The sequence below is a fragment of the Hetaerina americana genome, unplaced genomic scaffold (assembly GCF_022747635.1).
Source record: "Hetaerina americana unplaced genomic scaffold, ioHetAmer1.1.p SCAF_3, whole genome shotgun sequence".
In the NCBI taxonomy this organism is placed as follows: Eukaryota; Metazoa; Arthropoda; class Insecta; order Odonata; family Calopterygidae; genus Hetaerina; species Hetaerina americana.
Genome location: NW_027286874.1, coordinates 32,031,692 through 32,049,490, shown reverse-complemented (window position 1 = coordinate 32,049,490; position 17,799 = coordinate 32,031,692). Strand labels below are relative to the sequence as shown.

General features: G+C 35.7%; 1 protein-coding gene across 2 annotated transcripts; it reads right to left on the bottom strand.

Annotated features, from left to right (window-relative positions):
• On the bottom strand, positions 1-1,179 carry LOC139690205 (mitochondrial import inner membrane translocase subunit Tim17-B-like). 2 transcript variants are annotated; one of them, XM_071587500.1, is made up of 2 exons: positions 1,105-1,179; positions 1-911 (listed from the first exon to the last, which is right to left on the bottom strand). In XM_071587500.1, exon 2 carries the CDS (start codon positions 898-900, stop codon positions 382-384), a length of 519 nt encoding a protein of 172 aa, XP_071443601.1. In that variant the 5' UTR covers positions 901-911; positions 1,105-1,179; the 3' UTR covers positions 1-381. The 2 variants fall into 2 exon arrangements, with proteins under 2 accessions (XP_071443601.1, XP_071443602.1); XM_071587501.1 differs by having other exon boundaries at positions 1,122-1,173.
• Positions 1,180-17,799: the final 16,620 nt, after the last annotated feature.

Sequence of the window (17,799 nt, the reverse complement as noted above, 5' to 3'; positions counted from 1 at the left end):
TTAAGTGATACAACTTCCAACTTTAATAGTAATTATATACATTGATTTACATTGTACCACCTTCAGTATAGCACTATTCTTCACTACCTACAGTACTGAGGCATTGCTGGTACTTCTAAGAGCACAATAATATTCCTCGAAAAACAATTAAGCGGTATTTTAGCGATCGTGGTACTCAATTTACATGGACCGAGGAAAGATGATTGTGAACTACCCAAACAGTCGTATATGAGTAGCCGGAAAAAGAAGTGTGACAGAAACGCCTCAGATATTCTGGTCCTTTATAGAAATATATGGTACACGGACAAAGACCATAAATTTTGTTGGTAAAAACAAACACGAAGGGCAAGTTTTCTGAATGTATCTTCAAAACTCAGTTTTCTAGAAATTAGGGGCTTGCTCCTGCCCAAAACCAGGTCCTGGAGTGCGTGGACCAAGTTGAGAAGGGTCTTCTACTGGTGGTGGCTGCTGGGGCATAAATTGATCTGCGGTGATTCTAGTAAACAATATTCCAACACCTTCGATTAACGCTAAGAGCACACCACCAATAACAGCACTACCTGCCATTGCTGGAACCCCATTTCTTGCTGCTAATATACCACCTGTTAAAGCACCACTAGCAATCGAATTCCAAGGATCTTCCTTTTGACGTATTCGAACCAAAGCACAGTCAATAGTTGAAAACATGCCTCCCCAGAGAGCAAAATTTCCGCCTAATACAGGCGCCCGTGCCTTGACAGCTTCCAAACTTCCAACAAGCCGGCGCCTCATTCCACTAGGAGCATTTCGGAAACCTTTTATGCTGTGAAATATTGATCCTCCAATGGCTCCCATTGAAAATGCTCCTCCACAATCATCAACGATGCGCCAAGGGCATGGCTCACGTGCATATTCTTCCATTTCAACTGCACCTATCAAACGAACATTCATGCAATTACTAGCCTCATCAGAAAACGTTCTAATAATAATTGCATCATGAACAAAACGTGCAACTTTTCCTGTAAATAAAATTCCAAAGTGCTGAAATTTTAATTAAGCTCTTTCAAAAGAACACGTACGATATCAATGAATATTCTATGTCTTTGCGATTTAAGAAAATTTTACCTAATTCAAAGATTTACCCAGTCAATGTACTTCTTCATCAGCGAAAACGGCGAAAAGGGGCAATTGTTATTTCCGGAAATAGTAATCTGTCAAATGTTAAGGGTACCATGTTATGTCAAATATTCAGTTTTTACGAACAAAATAAATGAAAAATAAATAAGATAATTAATTCTGTGATTTTTTCATATGAACGACAAATCAAATAATCTTATTGAAAGTTTTAACTTGACTCAGTTTCCCTACGGTGCGCAGTTTGAAAACATTGGAGTAAGTGAACTCTTTTAATAAGAGAAATTACTGAAGTATTTGTGCATATTTACAGCCCGAGAACAATATATAGTCATATTAATATTTTAAGGATGATTTTGGAGAGGTATGTGGACATTTTATTGCTAATATTTTGTTAATATCGAAAATACCCGGTTATAACTCAAGGCCCGCGTCCATCTTTAAACCAAATTGGGCGATTATTTTGGAATAATCTATTTATTTTGATTATGAAGTGGATTAAGTCATCATAAATGGCAAGCATACTTCGATAAAGGATATATCCACAAAATATACCCTTTAACGCATTCCCTCTAAACACAGCTAAGGTAATGGGGACAGACAGTTGGTATAGTTTGTGTAGTTTTACATATTTGGTCGTCTTTAATTTTTTTTTTCGTGTGACCGGAATGGGTGTTGTGGAATTATGGGTTTTAAGTTATATAAATACAGTCTTGGTAGAATATTCTTCAAATATAAGGTTATCTACACGTATGTATGCTATGTTACATGTGGGTTGTTGGAGTATTATGATTAGAAGTTTAGTTTTACTGAAAGTTTTGCATTTAGTCAAATATTTGGAAACAAATGAGATATACCAGAGCAGTTTCATTCTTGATTTCAAAATTGTAAGATGCTGATTTAGTTTTGAGTTTGAAAAGACTACAACTTAAGTAAATCAAATGAGTTGAGATTTAATCTATGTTATAATGTCGTGGTGCTCCTTGTATTAATTTAGGAAAATACTCAAGGTTAGTCAAGAGTGCTGCGAGACCATTTTTGATGGCCATCTGCATTCAAATGATGAATTTTCCTGCTACACTTCCTGGATGAATAGTTCATAGTTATGTAGTTTCAAAGTGCCTGATGGTCATTATTTCGCTATCAGTACCAAACACAGTACTGGAGTTACTAATATCTAATGCGCTATGTTAGGTTGGATTTGAGTTGATATTTGGCCTTCAGTTTCATGCTAATCGTTTGTGGATCACTTAATAAATTACTTCAAAATATTAATTTGGCCTTGATGCTGAAGGATAGTCAATTATTTATCATATTTTTATTAATATTCAGAAGAGTAAATAATTTGTAAGCAATTTGGTAGTCAGGAAAATAAAAAATCTATGAAACAATCAGTTAGATATGTTACCCAATCTATCTTTTGTCGGATCAACACCAGTTGACGTGAAGGGAGTAATGCTATTTTGAATACATGAAAATATCCCATCATAATAAGTTATTGTCCTTTGACACCTATGATATCATTCATTAGAGAATAAAACATAGTTAAGTACTTTCAGAAGAGGTTTACCTTTTACCTGGTATGAATGGAACAATTGCCTTCATGAATGGATTGTAAATTAGAGCTAGAAGTATATTTTAGTTCCATTGTTTCCAGTACTTGAACGTGATTTACTTTAAAGATGAAACACTAATGATCTTCACCTATTGGATGCTTATGGTCCATTTGACATCATTTGAAACAGTTTACCAGTCAAAAGTGTCTCCAAGAGAAAAAAAAATACTCTGGAATATTGAGGAATTTTTCCTTAGCTTGGCTCCTCAACTTGGTGGACACTGAACATAGAGTACATATGTCTCCCTCAATATGCATATTTCATGGTCTAAAGTTCCTCTCATGTAATGTAATATTAGCTGTAGCATTTAAATAGGAAACAATTACTTGTACTGAAAGTGTCTTTTGTAGTTAAAAATAAGTAATGCTCACTGTGATTAATTGAAATTCAGCAGTTTGGTCAATTTATTTCAAGCACCCCAAGTAAAGATTAACATATGTATATTGTATTAATGAACACTCAATTGTGGAAACTGGTTTTTACACAGGTAACCTGAGAATCTACTGATGCCCACTAGGTCAGCCATGCACTCACCTGCTTACACAGCTGGTTAGATCACAGGTAAATTTGGCCAAGAAACTTATTTCATCCATTTAATATTGGTTTTCATATGTAAAAGCTTTTTGGGGTCTAGTTTCTAATCAGCAATCAACCTGAAGGCTGGCTTGATAGGTGAAGATTGAACTCACCTAGTTAACAGCCCTAAAACATGTGAAATTCATGCATCAAGGTAGAGGGGCCAGGTACTTGTTACAGTCAAAAAAACCTATAAGTATTAGCATAATTAAGTCACTCATTTCCTACAAGCTAATTTTCATATCATACAGGTGTATACCTGAATTAGAAAGTAGTCCAGTGGATACACTGGACTACTTTCTAATTCAGGTATACACCTGTATGATATGAAAATTAGCTTGTAGGAAATGAGTGACTTAATTATGCTAATACTTATAGGTTTTTTTGATGAAATAGGAGAATGAACACAAAATGGAAGCCTTTGAAATAGTGTTGAATTTAGGAATTCAGAATGAACAGAGACAGTGGGCGGATAAGAAAAAAATATTGAGTTATAGCCTCATAAATAAGAGAAAATTTAATTAAATTTGAGAAGTAAGTTGATACATTTCAGGGAGAACATTGGGAGCAAGAAATGAAGAGATGTTGAGGAGAGTGTAGAGGGAAATTAAAGGTGATTGTGTGTTGAAAAATCAATTCCTAGGTCTACGGAGATATGTAATGGTTTTGCAGATCCTGCCTCCACATAAGAGTAAGCTATTTACAAGAAAAATATAAAGGATCAAGGTCCCACTTCCATGACAAGCTGTATAGCTGGAGCTCTGTCTTATAGGGTCCAGTACCACTGAATTGCTTTATGAATTAAATGACCCAGATTTTCCACCTTTAGCTCATTCTCGACTATTTTTAGCAACATATATGTGCACTTATTAGTTAATACTATACAGTAACATGATAATTACTCAATCTTCACTGCCTGCTTAAGATATCTTGATACCAAGGAGATTCATAGTACATATATTAATGCAGCTTGTACATTTGCTCATTATATCGAATTAGGATAACAAGAAAAGAGGCCAGGGACTTTAAGGAACCCCTACCTTTATCTTGACGACCAATGAAGGGACACAATAACACCCTAATCATACATGTATAACTCCAGGCAAAGCCTAAAGGAACTTAGAATATGGGGAATAGCTAGAAAAAATTGTTGTCCATGATATTTGTTCTATCGTCAAAGTAGTTTTTCAATAACATTATGTATGTTCTTCATTTTTATGTCCATAAGGTACTAGGCCTGATATTAAGAATACCATTTCATGCGAGCCTCATTGTATTTGCAGGTGAATACATCTTTTTACTGAGTGTTTTTTGAATACAATAAAATGTATTGCTGGGACATGAAAATGAGAAGATTAAAATAATCTTTTCTGTGCAACAATTTCTGTTACATAGTCATTGACTGATTAATGTTGATTAAGTATTGTATTTATTGTTACATTCCAGCTTCTTCTGGAATGCTGAAATGCCATTTTGCACAGTTTTATGAGTACAATGGCCCAGCCACAGAGTTTCATGTCATATTTATTATTGCAAACTCCAAAAATCACTATAAAGTATGAATTTCTTTAAAATAAGATAAAAATAAGTTTGTGGACATGACTCTCCCTGATAGGGTAATGAGGACTGCATTGTGGGTACCAAGAGAGTCTGGAGGCCCTCAAATGAAAACTTGTTTACACATAGTAGGATTGCTGCACTATGCTGAAAAGTCCGCAAAGCCTTATTTTTTATTAATTCCTGGGCTTTAAAGATACATAGGTACTAGTTTGTGTAGAAAGGTTTTTTGGTTTAGGATGGCCATTAAACATATACAAAATAAAAGCTGACTCCATGTATACAAAAAATTACTGTGTGGATGTGATTGCTATTTTGATGTGGAGCTATTTTGAGGAATAGGGAATGCAAGTCTTTGATTAAAAATATTCTTGTGGAAATGCACTTTTAGATATTATTACGGTATTATCTTGGAGGACAAACGGTATTATCTTGGAGGACTCATATTTTGTGAAAAAAATAAGGAGGATGAGGAAAAATAAGTCAGTGGGACCGCATAATATCTCAATTGACATTCTAAAACTGGGTGATACCGCAATAGCTTTGTACCTAAGTCATCTATTCAAAGTAACTTTAAATGATGATGCCTTGCCCAATGATTGGAAAAAAGCAAATATTACACCAATTTTCAAGAAAGGGGATAAAACAATTGCCAACAATTATAGACCGGTAAGCATAACCTCAGTTGTTTACAAAATAATGGAAAAAAGAATCACTGACTACATCCGGGAATGGTGGGCAAGAGATAGATGGCTATTCAAACACCAACATGGGTTTAGAACGGGATACTCGTGTGAAACGCAGCTTTTGGGATTAAGTCAATACATCGGCGATGCAATAGACGAAGGAAAGGAGGTGGATGCAGTAATTGTTGATTTTTCGGCAGCTTTTGACCGAGTGCCTCACAATAAATTATTGTTAAAGTTGGATTCGTTACCATTGGACTTGAGGGTAAAACAATGAATAAAAAATTTTCTCAGAGGCAGAACTCAAATAGTAAAATTAGGGGATACATTTTCAAATGAGGTGAGCGTATTAGCAGGAGTTCCACAAGGCAGTGTCCTAGGGCCATTACTCTTCCTAATTTACGTAAACGATCTATCATACAATTTACATTCTCAAATAAGACTCTTTGCTGATGACTGCATTATATACAGACGAATAGAGCATGTAAATGACTACGTAATACTACAAAATGACATCGATCGCCTTGGTGCCTGGGTTACAAATAATAATATGGGCATTAATATAAGTAAAAGTAAGCATAGAAATTTTTCAAATAAAAATGCAGAAAAGGAAATTTACACCCTCTTTGGAGAAAAAATCCCATGTACCAGTCAATGCAAATATTTAGGCATTTATTTAACTAGGGCTCTTGGATGGGGAGTCCAAGTAGATAATTTGACACGGAAGGCATTTAAAGTATTGCATTGGGTGATGAGAAATTTAAAAGGAAGTAGCGTAGCCACAAAAGAAAAAGCATATAAGGCCATGGTTATCCCTATCCTAGAATACTCCTCCATAGTATGGGATCCATATGAGGTGGGGCATATTAAAAAGATAGAAAAAGTTCAAAGAAAGGCAGCAAGATATGTACTCAGAAGGTACAAAAGAACAGATAGTGTCACAGAAATGTTAGATGTACTGAAATGGGAGAGTTTGAAAAATAGAAGAAAAAGGAGTAGGTTAGACGCGATGTATAGAATTGTTAAAATGGACGAAGCGTGGGAAGATTTATGGCAAGGGATAGAAAAGCCTAACTTTAAGGGAAAAAACGACCATAGCTTCAAAATAAAAATAAGGACTCAAAAAACAAATAAGAAAAAATACTCTTTTTTAAATAGAACTATAATTGATTAGAACCAGCTGCCTGGAGGTTTGTTTGAGCCCTTTCCATCCAATTTTAGAAGTTTTAAGTTGAAATGTAAAGCAGCCACTAGGTAATAAACTTCATTGTAGTTATGAAAATATTGTTTGCATGCGATGTGGACGGCATTTTGTATGTGATGTGGAAGTGTCATTATGTAAAAATATTTTGTCTCTTATCTGTTTTTATGTGTTTGTATGTAATTTTCATTGTAAGAGTTATCTTTGACCTAACTTGACCGTTTCCACCAGGAAATTTGCCTAATTGCAATGTAATTTAGTTAATAAATAAAATAAATAAATAGATGGAGTCACAGCAACTGTTGAATCAAGCCACAGCATTTTCTAATGTTACATTATATTCAGGTACTCTGTTTAACTTTAATGAAGCCATTCTATTTCCACAAATAACTACATTTTATATCAAATATTACCATGGTTATACAAAATAATTAAGGTTTTGAGGTAACCTTGGAAATTATTCAAAATGTTATTCACGAAAATGGTATTTTCTGTTTAATACCGGATTATTACTACTAGTTCTGTTCATGATAATCTAACATTTGGCTATTATATTGATACTTTTAGGTTCTCACTTGTAAATGGAGGATGTATAAGAGAAAACAAACTCATTGGGGTCATATCAGCCATTATGAAGAGATACCTTGTAGGACGATACACAGTTGTGAACCAAGTAACCTCTTCGCTTCTGGCATGTGAGACAGGTTTTAAATTTATTTTTAACTATAGCAGTTTTAATCTAATTAATATAGGCAGTTTGATTTTATGTTTAATACACAATGTTGATGCCTGTGCATAGGTACTTCAGGATGATGAAGTCTTTGCTTTCCAATGCTTTTTTCAGGGATAAACTAAATTTGGGTTGCCCAGTGGGTCTCTTCAATTTTTCTTTTATCCTGTGCCTCAAGTTTCATGTTTACTGGGGTTAGGTTAATTTAGCCACTGAAGGGACGTTGTATTTTAACGAAATGCCTTCTATTTTTATCAGTAGGGTAGCCAAACCAATAATTCAAAAATATAGAATCAAAGAATAGTTTTGATTTGCAATACATGAAGGATATTTCAAGATACCTATCAGGGCACCCTCAGCTTTACCCAAGCTCGGTGTTTTTTTGGGTACCAGAATTTACTCAGTTTATTCCGAGCTCAGAAGTTATTCGGAACTTACTCAGGTACAATAGCATCCTCAAAAAAAAGGCTGAGAGTTCATCAGGGCCAAAACCTTTTTTAAATAAAGTTTATTTTTAATATCTTCCACTGAGATTTCTAAAAATTAGTTAGAAATAGAGGCTAGATAGGGAAAATTAGGCAAAGGAGCACTATCATGTTTTACATAAACAGATGAGAAATACTTTGTAAAAAGGTTTGATATCTCATCATACGAGCAAGCAGGAAGATCATTAAAATACATGACATTGGGTATTCTATCAATCTTCCTCATACTGCTGACATTATTTTGAAATTGTTTTGTATTATGAATTAGATGACTCAAATTGTGTTATACAGCTATTATAGCATGTCCCTTATTAAATTTGCACATTCTGAAATTAACTGCAAACATTTAGCACAACATGATGGAGATTCAGTTTTTTTATGTAGTATTTGCTATAAATTCTTATGGCCAATTAGTTCCTACAGTTCAAAGTTAAACTACTAGTTTCAAAAGAGTTAGTTGGAGTAAACTATTGGATGCCCTGATATATAATGTTATGAAAGTAATAAAAAGCCTCTTTGTGTCTAAATTATGAGTTCATCACACTAGTTAATGTTCGACAAATAATTTTTCGGAGCAAGAAATTCATATTTATGCAAAGTAAAATAAATTAACTGAATTGGACATTGTAGTTAAAGGGAAACATTAATGGGAGGATAATGGAGGTCAAATGATAGTAGAGGAAAGTTATCCTTGGATATGTAAATGAAGTCAGAGTTTGTATAAATTAGGTCTAATAATTTTCTACTATGATTATAGATGTTATTAACTTGTCAGTATGGCAGAAGTAACACATAGAGTCAATCAGCACAGGAACAGGAAGAGAGCAGGTTAAATTCTATGCCTGTTCTGTGGTGATCAATAAGTCCCAGGGATAAACTTAAGTTATGAAATCAGTCATCATTAAAACCTCAGAATGATTGTCTGATTCAGTAAGATTTTCAATTGCATCACAATGAGCATGGAGTGCATCCATTGAGGAGTTTGGAGGCTAGTAAACTATGCCAATCATTAGTTTTGATTGAGAAGCATAATAGAAACAAAAAGGGATTCTGGATTAAGATCACATTTCAATAAATTGCAAATATATTTGGATTTTACTGTAATCAGGACTCCTCTACCACTACTTGTTGAGCTAGTAAGATTGCTTTAATCTTTCCTGAAGCTATTAAAATCACCAAGGCTAATTCCACTGCTTGAAATATTAAAATACGGTCAAGCGTTAGTTAGGGCAATTACATCAAAATTACAGTTTAGAATAGAGTCTCTCCTAGTTGATAACTTTTTGCACAGACCTCTAACATTTTGTTAATAAGCTATGAGACTTGGTTATGTTCCTGGCCTCACAAGTTCCTTGAGCTGATAATTTTCACACAACCATGTAGATATTTAATGGTAAAGTTAGTTTTGCCATTCACTCTTCCATGGCCTGGAAAAGTTGATGTAAGTATTCATTTTCAGCCCTTGTTTTGGCTGACACAATCTTATAGCCAAGGAGGAAACATGTGTCCGATGAGAGAAAAGTTTTGTGACAGAAGCAGGGGAGTCCAACAGCTTTGATGGGATGAATCTTACCGTTCTTCTTAATCTGTCATATTTACTTGTCTCTTGGTCTTTCTTGTGGGCAAATTTGTTCAATTTTCCCTTTTGTAATGTTTTTAAGACATGTGCCCCAGGTGTGTCCTATCCATGCACATAGTTCCTCTTTGCTGTAGTTCCTTATCGTATTTCATCTTTGCTGCAGGGTTCTCCATGTTGACTTTTCCTCTTTTGCTCTTCCATATACTTTCTCGTTTGCCACTTGGCCTGGTGTCAGTATATTGATATCTTTATTGGTACAAACTAATAATTCATAATTTAAATATCGTCTACGATTTTCACAGCAATTCATAGATGCTGTGCTGACTCTCTGATTTGCTGCATATAGAGCAATTTTTTCACTCAACAGTTCTCTCACATCAAAGTGAATATCTTCAGGAGCATAGTTTCACTCTCATTTAAATGCTCCAGAAGACGATTGTTGTGACATATGCAAATTGCGAGTCAAAAAATGCTCCCTGTGCAGACATCCTCAGAAAACACCTAAGAAATTCGAATGCTTAGGTGTGTTACTACACTTTTCTTAATGACCTTAAATTATTTCTTACTTGTATGAAGTGAGAATAGCCCAATTAAACCTATGCATGTATGATTTTGTTCCTTTCTGGCTGTCATAAATATGTGGGTAATGAGCAGATGAGTCTACATTAAACATAATTTTCATGCAATGATGCAATTGTCTCAGGAATTTACCACATTTACACAAAATTATGATATTAATTCCTGCTGTGGGAGAAATTAAAATGAAATCACTATTAAAAAATTAACTTATCAAGTATAAGCTAATATATAAGCTCCCTGGGGATATTTAATAACTCTAGACTGATCAGCTAAATTAGAGAATGAATAGATATATATTTTGTTGGTGAACTTCAAGGGCATTTATTATCATATTGAGTAGATTTTGCAAAATAGAATTGAATGCATGATAAATAGCTAGATAAGGAGAAAGGGTTCGCAAAAGGAAGTAGGGGGAGTTAGGGATTGTGAGTGGGGAAGCTCTTTAGTGGACCACATTGAACCTGTGGAACCGTTGCGGAAAGAGAACAGGAAACCATCACTGAAAGAGATTTTACAGTAGCTGCGATTGGGACTGCAGAAAGGAAGTGGCAGAAATCAAATAATAAAATTTTCTACTTGGCATGAACTACATATTAACTGCACTCATTTGACTTCTCTGCTCTAAGAGTTATGCATAATAATGTTATGATACAAGGCAACCATTGCAAGGTGGCGATAAATCTCAAGACATTGTGATATTAAACAAACGTGCACATTGATAGAGGCGTAAAAACAAAAATAGCTTCACCATAAAGGTAAAAAGTGAGGTTGACCTTCATCTTTGTGGGAAAACAATTAAGTTCCAGAATAAATCATTATATAAGTTGGGTAATTTCATGGTAGGCAACCAACTGCTGAGGTCATTTCTGCCATTATGAATAGGTAGGTAGTTTTGTAGGGGTAGGATTATCAGGGTATTCTTGAGAGAAACCCAATGTTGGCATTAGCCTTCTCTTAAGAAAATGCAACAAGTGGTTCACAATTTAATGTCCCAACCAATTAATGAGATACCACACTTGGAAGTGCTCTCTACATAGCACTCAAGGAGGGAGGAGGATGCATTTAATTATTTTGCTGAAAATTTAACCCACATCTTTGGGTGGAAATCCAGTTCACAAATTAGTTATTTTAGGTTTTTCATGGCTACTAATAGACATTCAGTTGTCTTAAATTCTCACTTTGTATCTAATTTCATAGTTATTGGTATTTTTGAGTAGGTATTTAAGAGATAACAGATGGTTGCATAGGTTATCACATCTTTTAATAACACTTTGTGGTCCATTTCAAACCTCTAGTGATTAATAACTTGGAATCGAGTTGGAAATTATTATTAGGCTCTCCACCACATTTTCCTAGCTTCTTATTATTAGTATTATGGTCTAAAGTTTGGTTACTTGGCATTTTTGTGGGAGGTTCCTTTTCTATCATGTGACCTATGTGACCATTATGCCTCAAGGTGGGCTGAATATACCTGGTTTTCCTTTTCTTTGTAGTGGTCCACATTGCCTTCTCCTCATCAATTCATCTGTATTCTTCTTCTCTTATTTTTCCATTGGATCTTATCAACATATGTATATATATATATATATATATATATATATATATATATATATATATATATATATATATATATGTATATATGTATATATATATATATATATATATATATATATATATATATATATATATATATATATATACATATATATATATATATATATATCTGAATAAATACACAACTTCTTTCACATATTTTTAGAACTCCTATTAATGTGCCAAAAAGTTTTTCCACTCAATCATATAACTCACCCAAGAGCATGTGCCATTGGAATCAAATGGAATCTCAGAAAAAGTAGTCCTATGAAAGAGAACGCAGTTTATAATGTGAGCATTTCTTTTGTCTTTTTCTTGCTCTCTAGATTTCAACCTGAAGGTTCTAGTGCTAACCACTTGTATTAGCTGTGATATTCAAAGGTTGGATCCTTATTAATTGTGTATTGTGTATATGTGATATTTAAAATTGGGAGCTATGTAATCAAAGGACAAATTAAGAGACACTGTACACTTATAACAAACGCTACTTACCTCTTGAATGCGCGTACATTAATTAATTCATGACTAACCGATATTCACATTAACTTCAAACTAAAATTAATTTCTGTAAGCACTGGAATCTTGATGTAATAGTGATTAATTAAAAATCTCTTGCTTTAAAAATTAATTTAGTATAAAATCAGATCGGAATGTTCGATGGAACATTGGCAGCATATAAAACAGAAACATTACGGTCGTATTCATTAAGCACTTCCTTACCAATGTGTCAACATGACGTCTGTGGGGAACCTCTACACGATATTTATCCCTTGGTGGGCCATGTCTCAAATGAACTACAGCTTAAATTAGGTCTCCTAAACGGAGGCTTGGAGTTTCCCATTCAGGGAAGAAGGATGTGGTATTGACAGGATATGTCATCGAAAGTTACAAGTTAATCCCTTGACAAATAGGATCGCTATCGCGTATCACGGCTCGCAGAACAGATTGCCGCCTTACCAACTTTCCCACACATACTTGCACCACACGATGAGCGCTTTCGAAGCAAACGTTGTTGTTAGTTCACTTCAGGTGTGACGCGGGTTGTTAACATTTAAGAGATTGTCATTCTATGGGAGCTGGAACGTGTGCAGATATATGGCGCGTACAAGATCTTGTTATCCCCAAATTTAATGAAATCGACTCCCCTTCAGAAAGTCAACGCAAAAAAGTAAACTCAGGCAGCACTTTGTTAGTAACACACACATGTTGGGCTCACAAACTTTCAATTTGATAGTTCGAGTTCGACAGCCCAATCAATACGACAGATGTGCGCCGTTTTTTCTTGGTAATGATGAACCCCTTTGCGCCCAAATGCGTTTTAACCATGGAATGCTTTCTGATATTTCTAGCTCTCGGGCTTAATCATAATACACGTGCATAAATCATTTTATTTATTCAATCAATTTTTTAAACAACCAAATTATAAACCATTTACCTAATCTTCCCTTATGCTTACTTCTTTTCCAATCAGCCCATGCTATTGGAAAATTGTCCTGCCAACTGACTATCGTCAGCTAAAAAACGCATTCAAACGCATGCAAAAGTCCATTTCAAAATCGCTTTCACTAGCTAGACGTCATATTCCGCGGTCAGTATTCACAATTTATTTGGGTATCTTTTAGCTGGTCACAACCGTTGATTTGAGCACTTAACCCTCCTTTCAGGTAACCTGCTGATCCATCCCTGTCATCTCATTAAGAGCATTTACCCTGGCTATGAATTTACGAGCGCCGGCCCCCAGATATCTTCGCGAAGTTTTCCGCGTGCTCTTAAGGTAAAAAAATCGCAAATTCTGGGACCTAAAATATTCGGAATAGTATTACCTGCGCGTGAAAGGTTTTTTCGCCATTCGATATCCATGGGTAATTTAGGGAACATTATGAATAAGGATATTATGAACAGTGTAGAGAAATCTTAGGCCAAATGACATTATGCCCATAGGGAAAACTGTCAGAGCGTCATCCCAGGTAGTGCTCTATCCACAACACTGTGCGCTGGGCTCGTCCATGTTCTATCCAGGCAATGACCAATTATTCCTCCACCGCAAAAATAAAGTCATTGGCACGCTGTTTGTTTAGTGTGAAATCAGAACCGTAGGAAACAAAGAAATAAGAATCTGTGAAGAGAAAACGAAAATAGTGAGAGAAATAAAAAAAATAATACGTTTGTGCGCAGTCTCCCCAGAAGCGGCGACCGTCGTAAGAGTTTACTCCGTGACTAAATCACCATATAAATATTCGCGTACAGCTATATAGGTGCAGCTGGTAAATGATCAGTTAGTACGTAGCGCTTGTATGTTATGCGGTCATTCAGACGTGAAAACATCGCATATTTTAAACGCTTGCTACGCAAGTGGAAAAAATTCTATGCTTAGGCTCACGCTGAATAGTAGTCGTAATTGGAGTGACTTTAACGTGCAAAAATCTCTGCGGATATTCTTTTTTGCGGTATTACATTTTTACGTCTTCTTTGTGATCCAATTGGACCCATAGATCGGGGAAGAATTACCCCCAGGCCATGATTTCTTTTCTTCATTTAATTCCTTTCTGTGAATATTTAACTTAACCCGGCTAGTGTGCTTGCGGTTCAGTTCCAGGAGTACTCCGCTTTTATTCGATCAAATCCCCCACCTGAGAGCGCCGCTGAGCGAGACTGCAGACAGGAAGCGGATCCTGCCATTCGGTCCCCCGCCCTGGTCCCAAGAGAACCTCCTGCTGCAGCATGTTCATCTAATAATTTGTCTCCGGAAACCTCTGGCGGTGGAGGCGGGAAGGTGGGAGTGGTGGTGGGCTCAGGCGTGGACGAGGCGGGAGACAGCAGCATATGGGAACGAGCCGGTGTGCCTCGAAAGAAAATTTACGTACACAGTGTCAGTTCTTTATTGAATGATGCTCTTAACAGAGGTTTAATCCACACTTCTTGATCATCAGGGCAGTAAAGTCCACAAAAATACCCCCCCCCTTCTGTGAATATGTATCTCTGTGCATATGGATCGCTGATGCTAGAAAAGGCAGGTTAAGAAATTAAGAATGTAGATGTGAATTGTAAAAGCACATAATAATCAAAATTAAATAATTTATGACGCTGGTTTAGGGACGTGGGGTACGGAGAGAATCAGGAAAAATACATATATGTACGTATATGGAGGAGTAAATAAATTGAGAGGCATTAAAATCGCTGAAAAATATAGTAGTACTTTGTATACTTTTAATGGGGCTCTTTAAGACGATGTATTGTAAGCTCACGCGATAAATATAATTGTGAAAGGTAATTTATTTAGAAGTTCTAACTAATAAGCTATGAACACGTTTGGGAATTCGATTCAAGATATTGGCATAAAGTTAAATGCAAAGTAAACAAACGAGTATGTTGAAAACGTGAGCTAATAATTAGATAATGTTCCTTTATATATAATTTGTTTATTATGTGTACTTTTATCTTTACGATTATTTCGATCGTACTTGAATTAATTCACGTGCTAGGCGTATTGTTTTTATATAGATAAGTCGATCGACATGAAGTGGATTATTGATAGTCTGTATAATGTCATGAGTTAGCTAAACATGTTCGTGATTAACTCTCAATTTGGTATTGTTAGTTACTTTTAATTTTTACCGTTCATCCGTCATCTGTTTTGGATAGACTTGCACTCCCAATCCTGGATAAGTAAACTATGGAAGAATTCGCAGAAAGTAAGGTGTTGTAGTTGCGTGTACTTGAATAAAATAATGAAATTTTTGTGGAGTATTCATACGGCACTATAATCTGAAATTAGAGGGATAAGAAAGTGACGAACGATTAGTAAATTTTTGAACACCTATCTCAGAATAAGAACTTACTCTTCATTTATTTCATTTCAATTGCTGCTACTCACGGCAAAAAAGAAGATAACGAAGCAAAGGGACTTTTCAGTAGAGGCTCAGCAAATAAGGCGGCAGATCGCGGAAGGCAAATGCTTCATTCTTCATATTTCTATATTTTTTTAATTCAAGTTTATTTCTGTGGGAGATTAGCGCACTTAGCTCCGTAAGAATGAGTTTTAAGGGGCAAAGAATGGAGCTCGTAGTTTATGATTTTTAATACTTTAACCCTGCCATGTAGCACGCGAAAAACTTGGGAGTGGAAAGATTACCAAAAATGAGGTTAGAGATAATAGTTCTAATTGGTGTCCCTCGTTATCCACCCAAGTAACCTCTCTTGGGATAACAAAAGTATGACTACTGGATTAAACAATCAGGAAAAGGCATCGCGAAATTTGGGGTACCTACTGCTATTGTCAATATAGTTTGTGATCGACTAAATATTACTGAATATTTCAGGTGCATGCATATAATTAGTAAGTGACGATCTTGTCTAAGAATGTGGCGCACCACATTTTTCTCTGCTAAAAGGCATTGAAGGCGTTAAAAAAGTTTTCCTTGCCCTTTTTATAATAAGTATCTGAATAATTTTATTTTTACGCAAAAAGTTCTCCTCACGGCACATCATGCACTTTAAACGATCTGGACCATCGAATTTCAAAGCTAATATTCCTGATCAATTTTTCCTCGACAAGTCTGTGATTGAAATAACTCTAAACTGTGATTATAAGAGCTCTAAAGAATTACATATCTGATTAATTTTTATTGTCAAATAGATTGATGTTTCTTTTCTTTATGACACTCAGGTGTGAGAGTACTATATTTTGTTTAGAAAATCAGTCTCTTAACCTTTCCATCACATCAGGTCATCCAACAGAAAAACGAAAGAAATCCACCCGACGAGAATATTCGCATGTGGCTCGCTCGGAAAAAAAATGTTGGAAGCAGGAGGAAAGAGTAACGTAGGGAGCGGAGGAATCAGGGAGAGAGGAGTGGATCATTCGCAGCGATTGCGCTCAACCAGGGGCCGCAGTAACCCCTCCTATTTCTCCCCCTCTCTCTGCCTGTTCGTAAGAGATCTTGCGCCTCCCAATCAGAGCGAGCGTTTTCTCCCTTCCTCCCCACCCGTTTCCAGCTCGCCGCATCGCTCTCCGCCTCGCAGTTCCGCCAGGCAAAGCGGTTTTGAATACCTCCTACAAGCGTATGATTCCCGACTCTCTGAAAACGCGACTTGATACAAAAGTCTGCACGCACTCACTCCGGAGCCTGGTAGAGAGAGAGAAAGAAGCAAGCAGCCTGGCACTGCTGCTGCTAGTGCTAACTTTGCTTGCTTGTCTTAGCGTACCAGGAGAGACAGATCGTCGTTATGCGTCGTCGTTCGTTCGCTTGGATCGCTGAAGACGGTTTTAACTAACAGTTGGAACGTTCTTTCATGATGAGATTGTTTTCTTTCTGAAAGTTATCATAGTAATTAACTATCAGCGTGCTTATAATTTATTGTGTAATCTGTAAATTACCATTATTTTCACCAATATTTATAACATGTACGAGGTCGTACGCATTAGGCATTCCAAGCATTGCATTTACTCCGTGTATTTTCATACTAAATACGTCTATAGCATTTACATTTTCAATATAAGCACCAAACAAAATTTAGTGAAAAGCGCGAACTTAGAACTTATTTTCCAAACCGCTTTCAAAATACATTTTTCTCACTACACGTATGGTAAATTCGTGCGCAACTCGACTATTAATTCAGATGCACTCTGACAAATGAAGACAGAGAGGCGAGATTTATAGAACTAAAGGGGAAATTTATCAGGCTGTTTCAAAGTAATCGGGTATCGATTTATTAATTTACGTATATTAAACCGAAAACCTTTTATTACTTATTATGGCTTGTTCAAATAAGCGGATAATGAGAATCAGGCTTTCGCGATATATGTAATCTATTTGTTAACAATGGTTATGATTCTGTCACAATCGATCTGAAACACTTTTCTACGTTTATGCTAGTGGATTATGATATCATTCAAGGGCCCTCATATTATATCACGAGAAAAATAAATCTCGTAAGTTGTGATATAAGTTCTTTCTCACTTTCAATTTTTAAGTAGATTTTTACTGCCGAATAGGAGAGTTGAAAATCGACAGTTCCCATCCCAGTTCGCTCCCTTTAAGAATTATACGCTCCATACTAAATATTTATGAAAAATAAGGTCAT

Bases quoted from the DNA above. Each gene is read 5' to 3' on its own strand.
- LOC139690205 (XM_071587500.1), bottom strand. From the start codon at position 900: ATGGAAGAATATGCACGTGAGCCATGCCCTTGGCGCATCGTTGATGAT.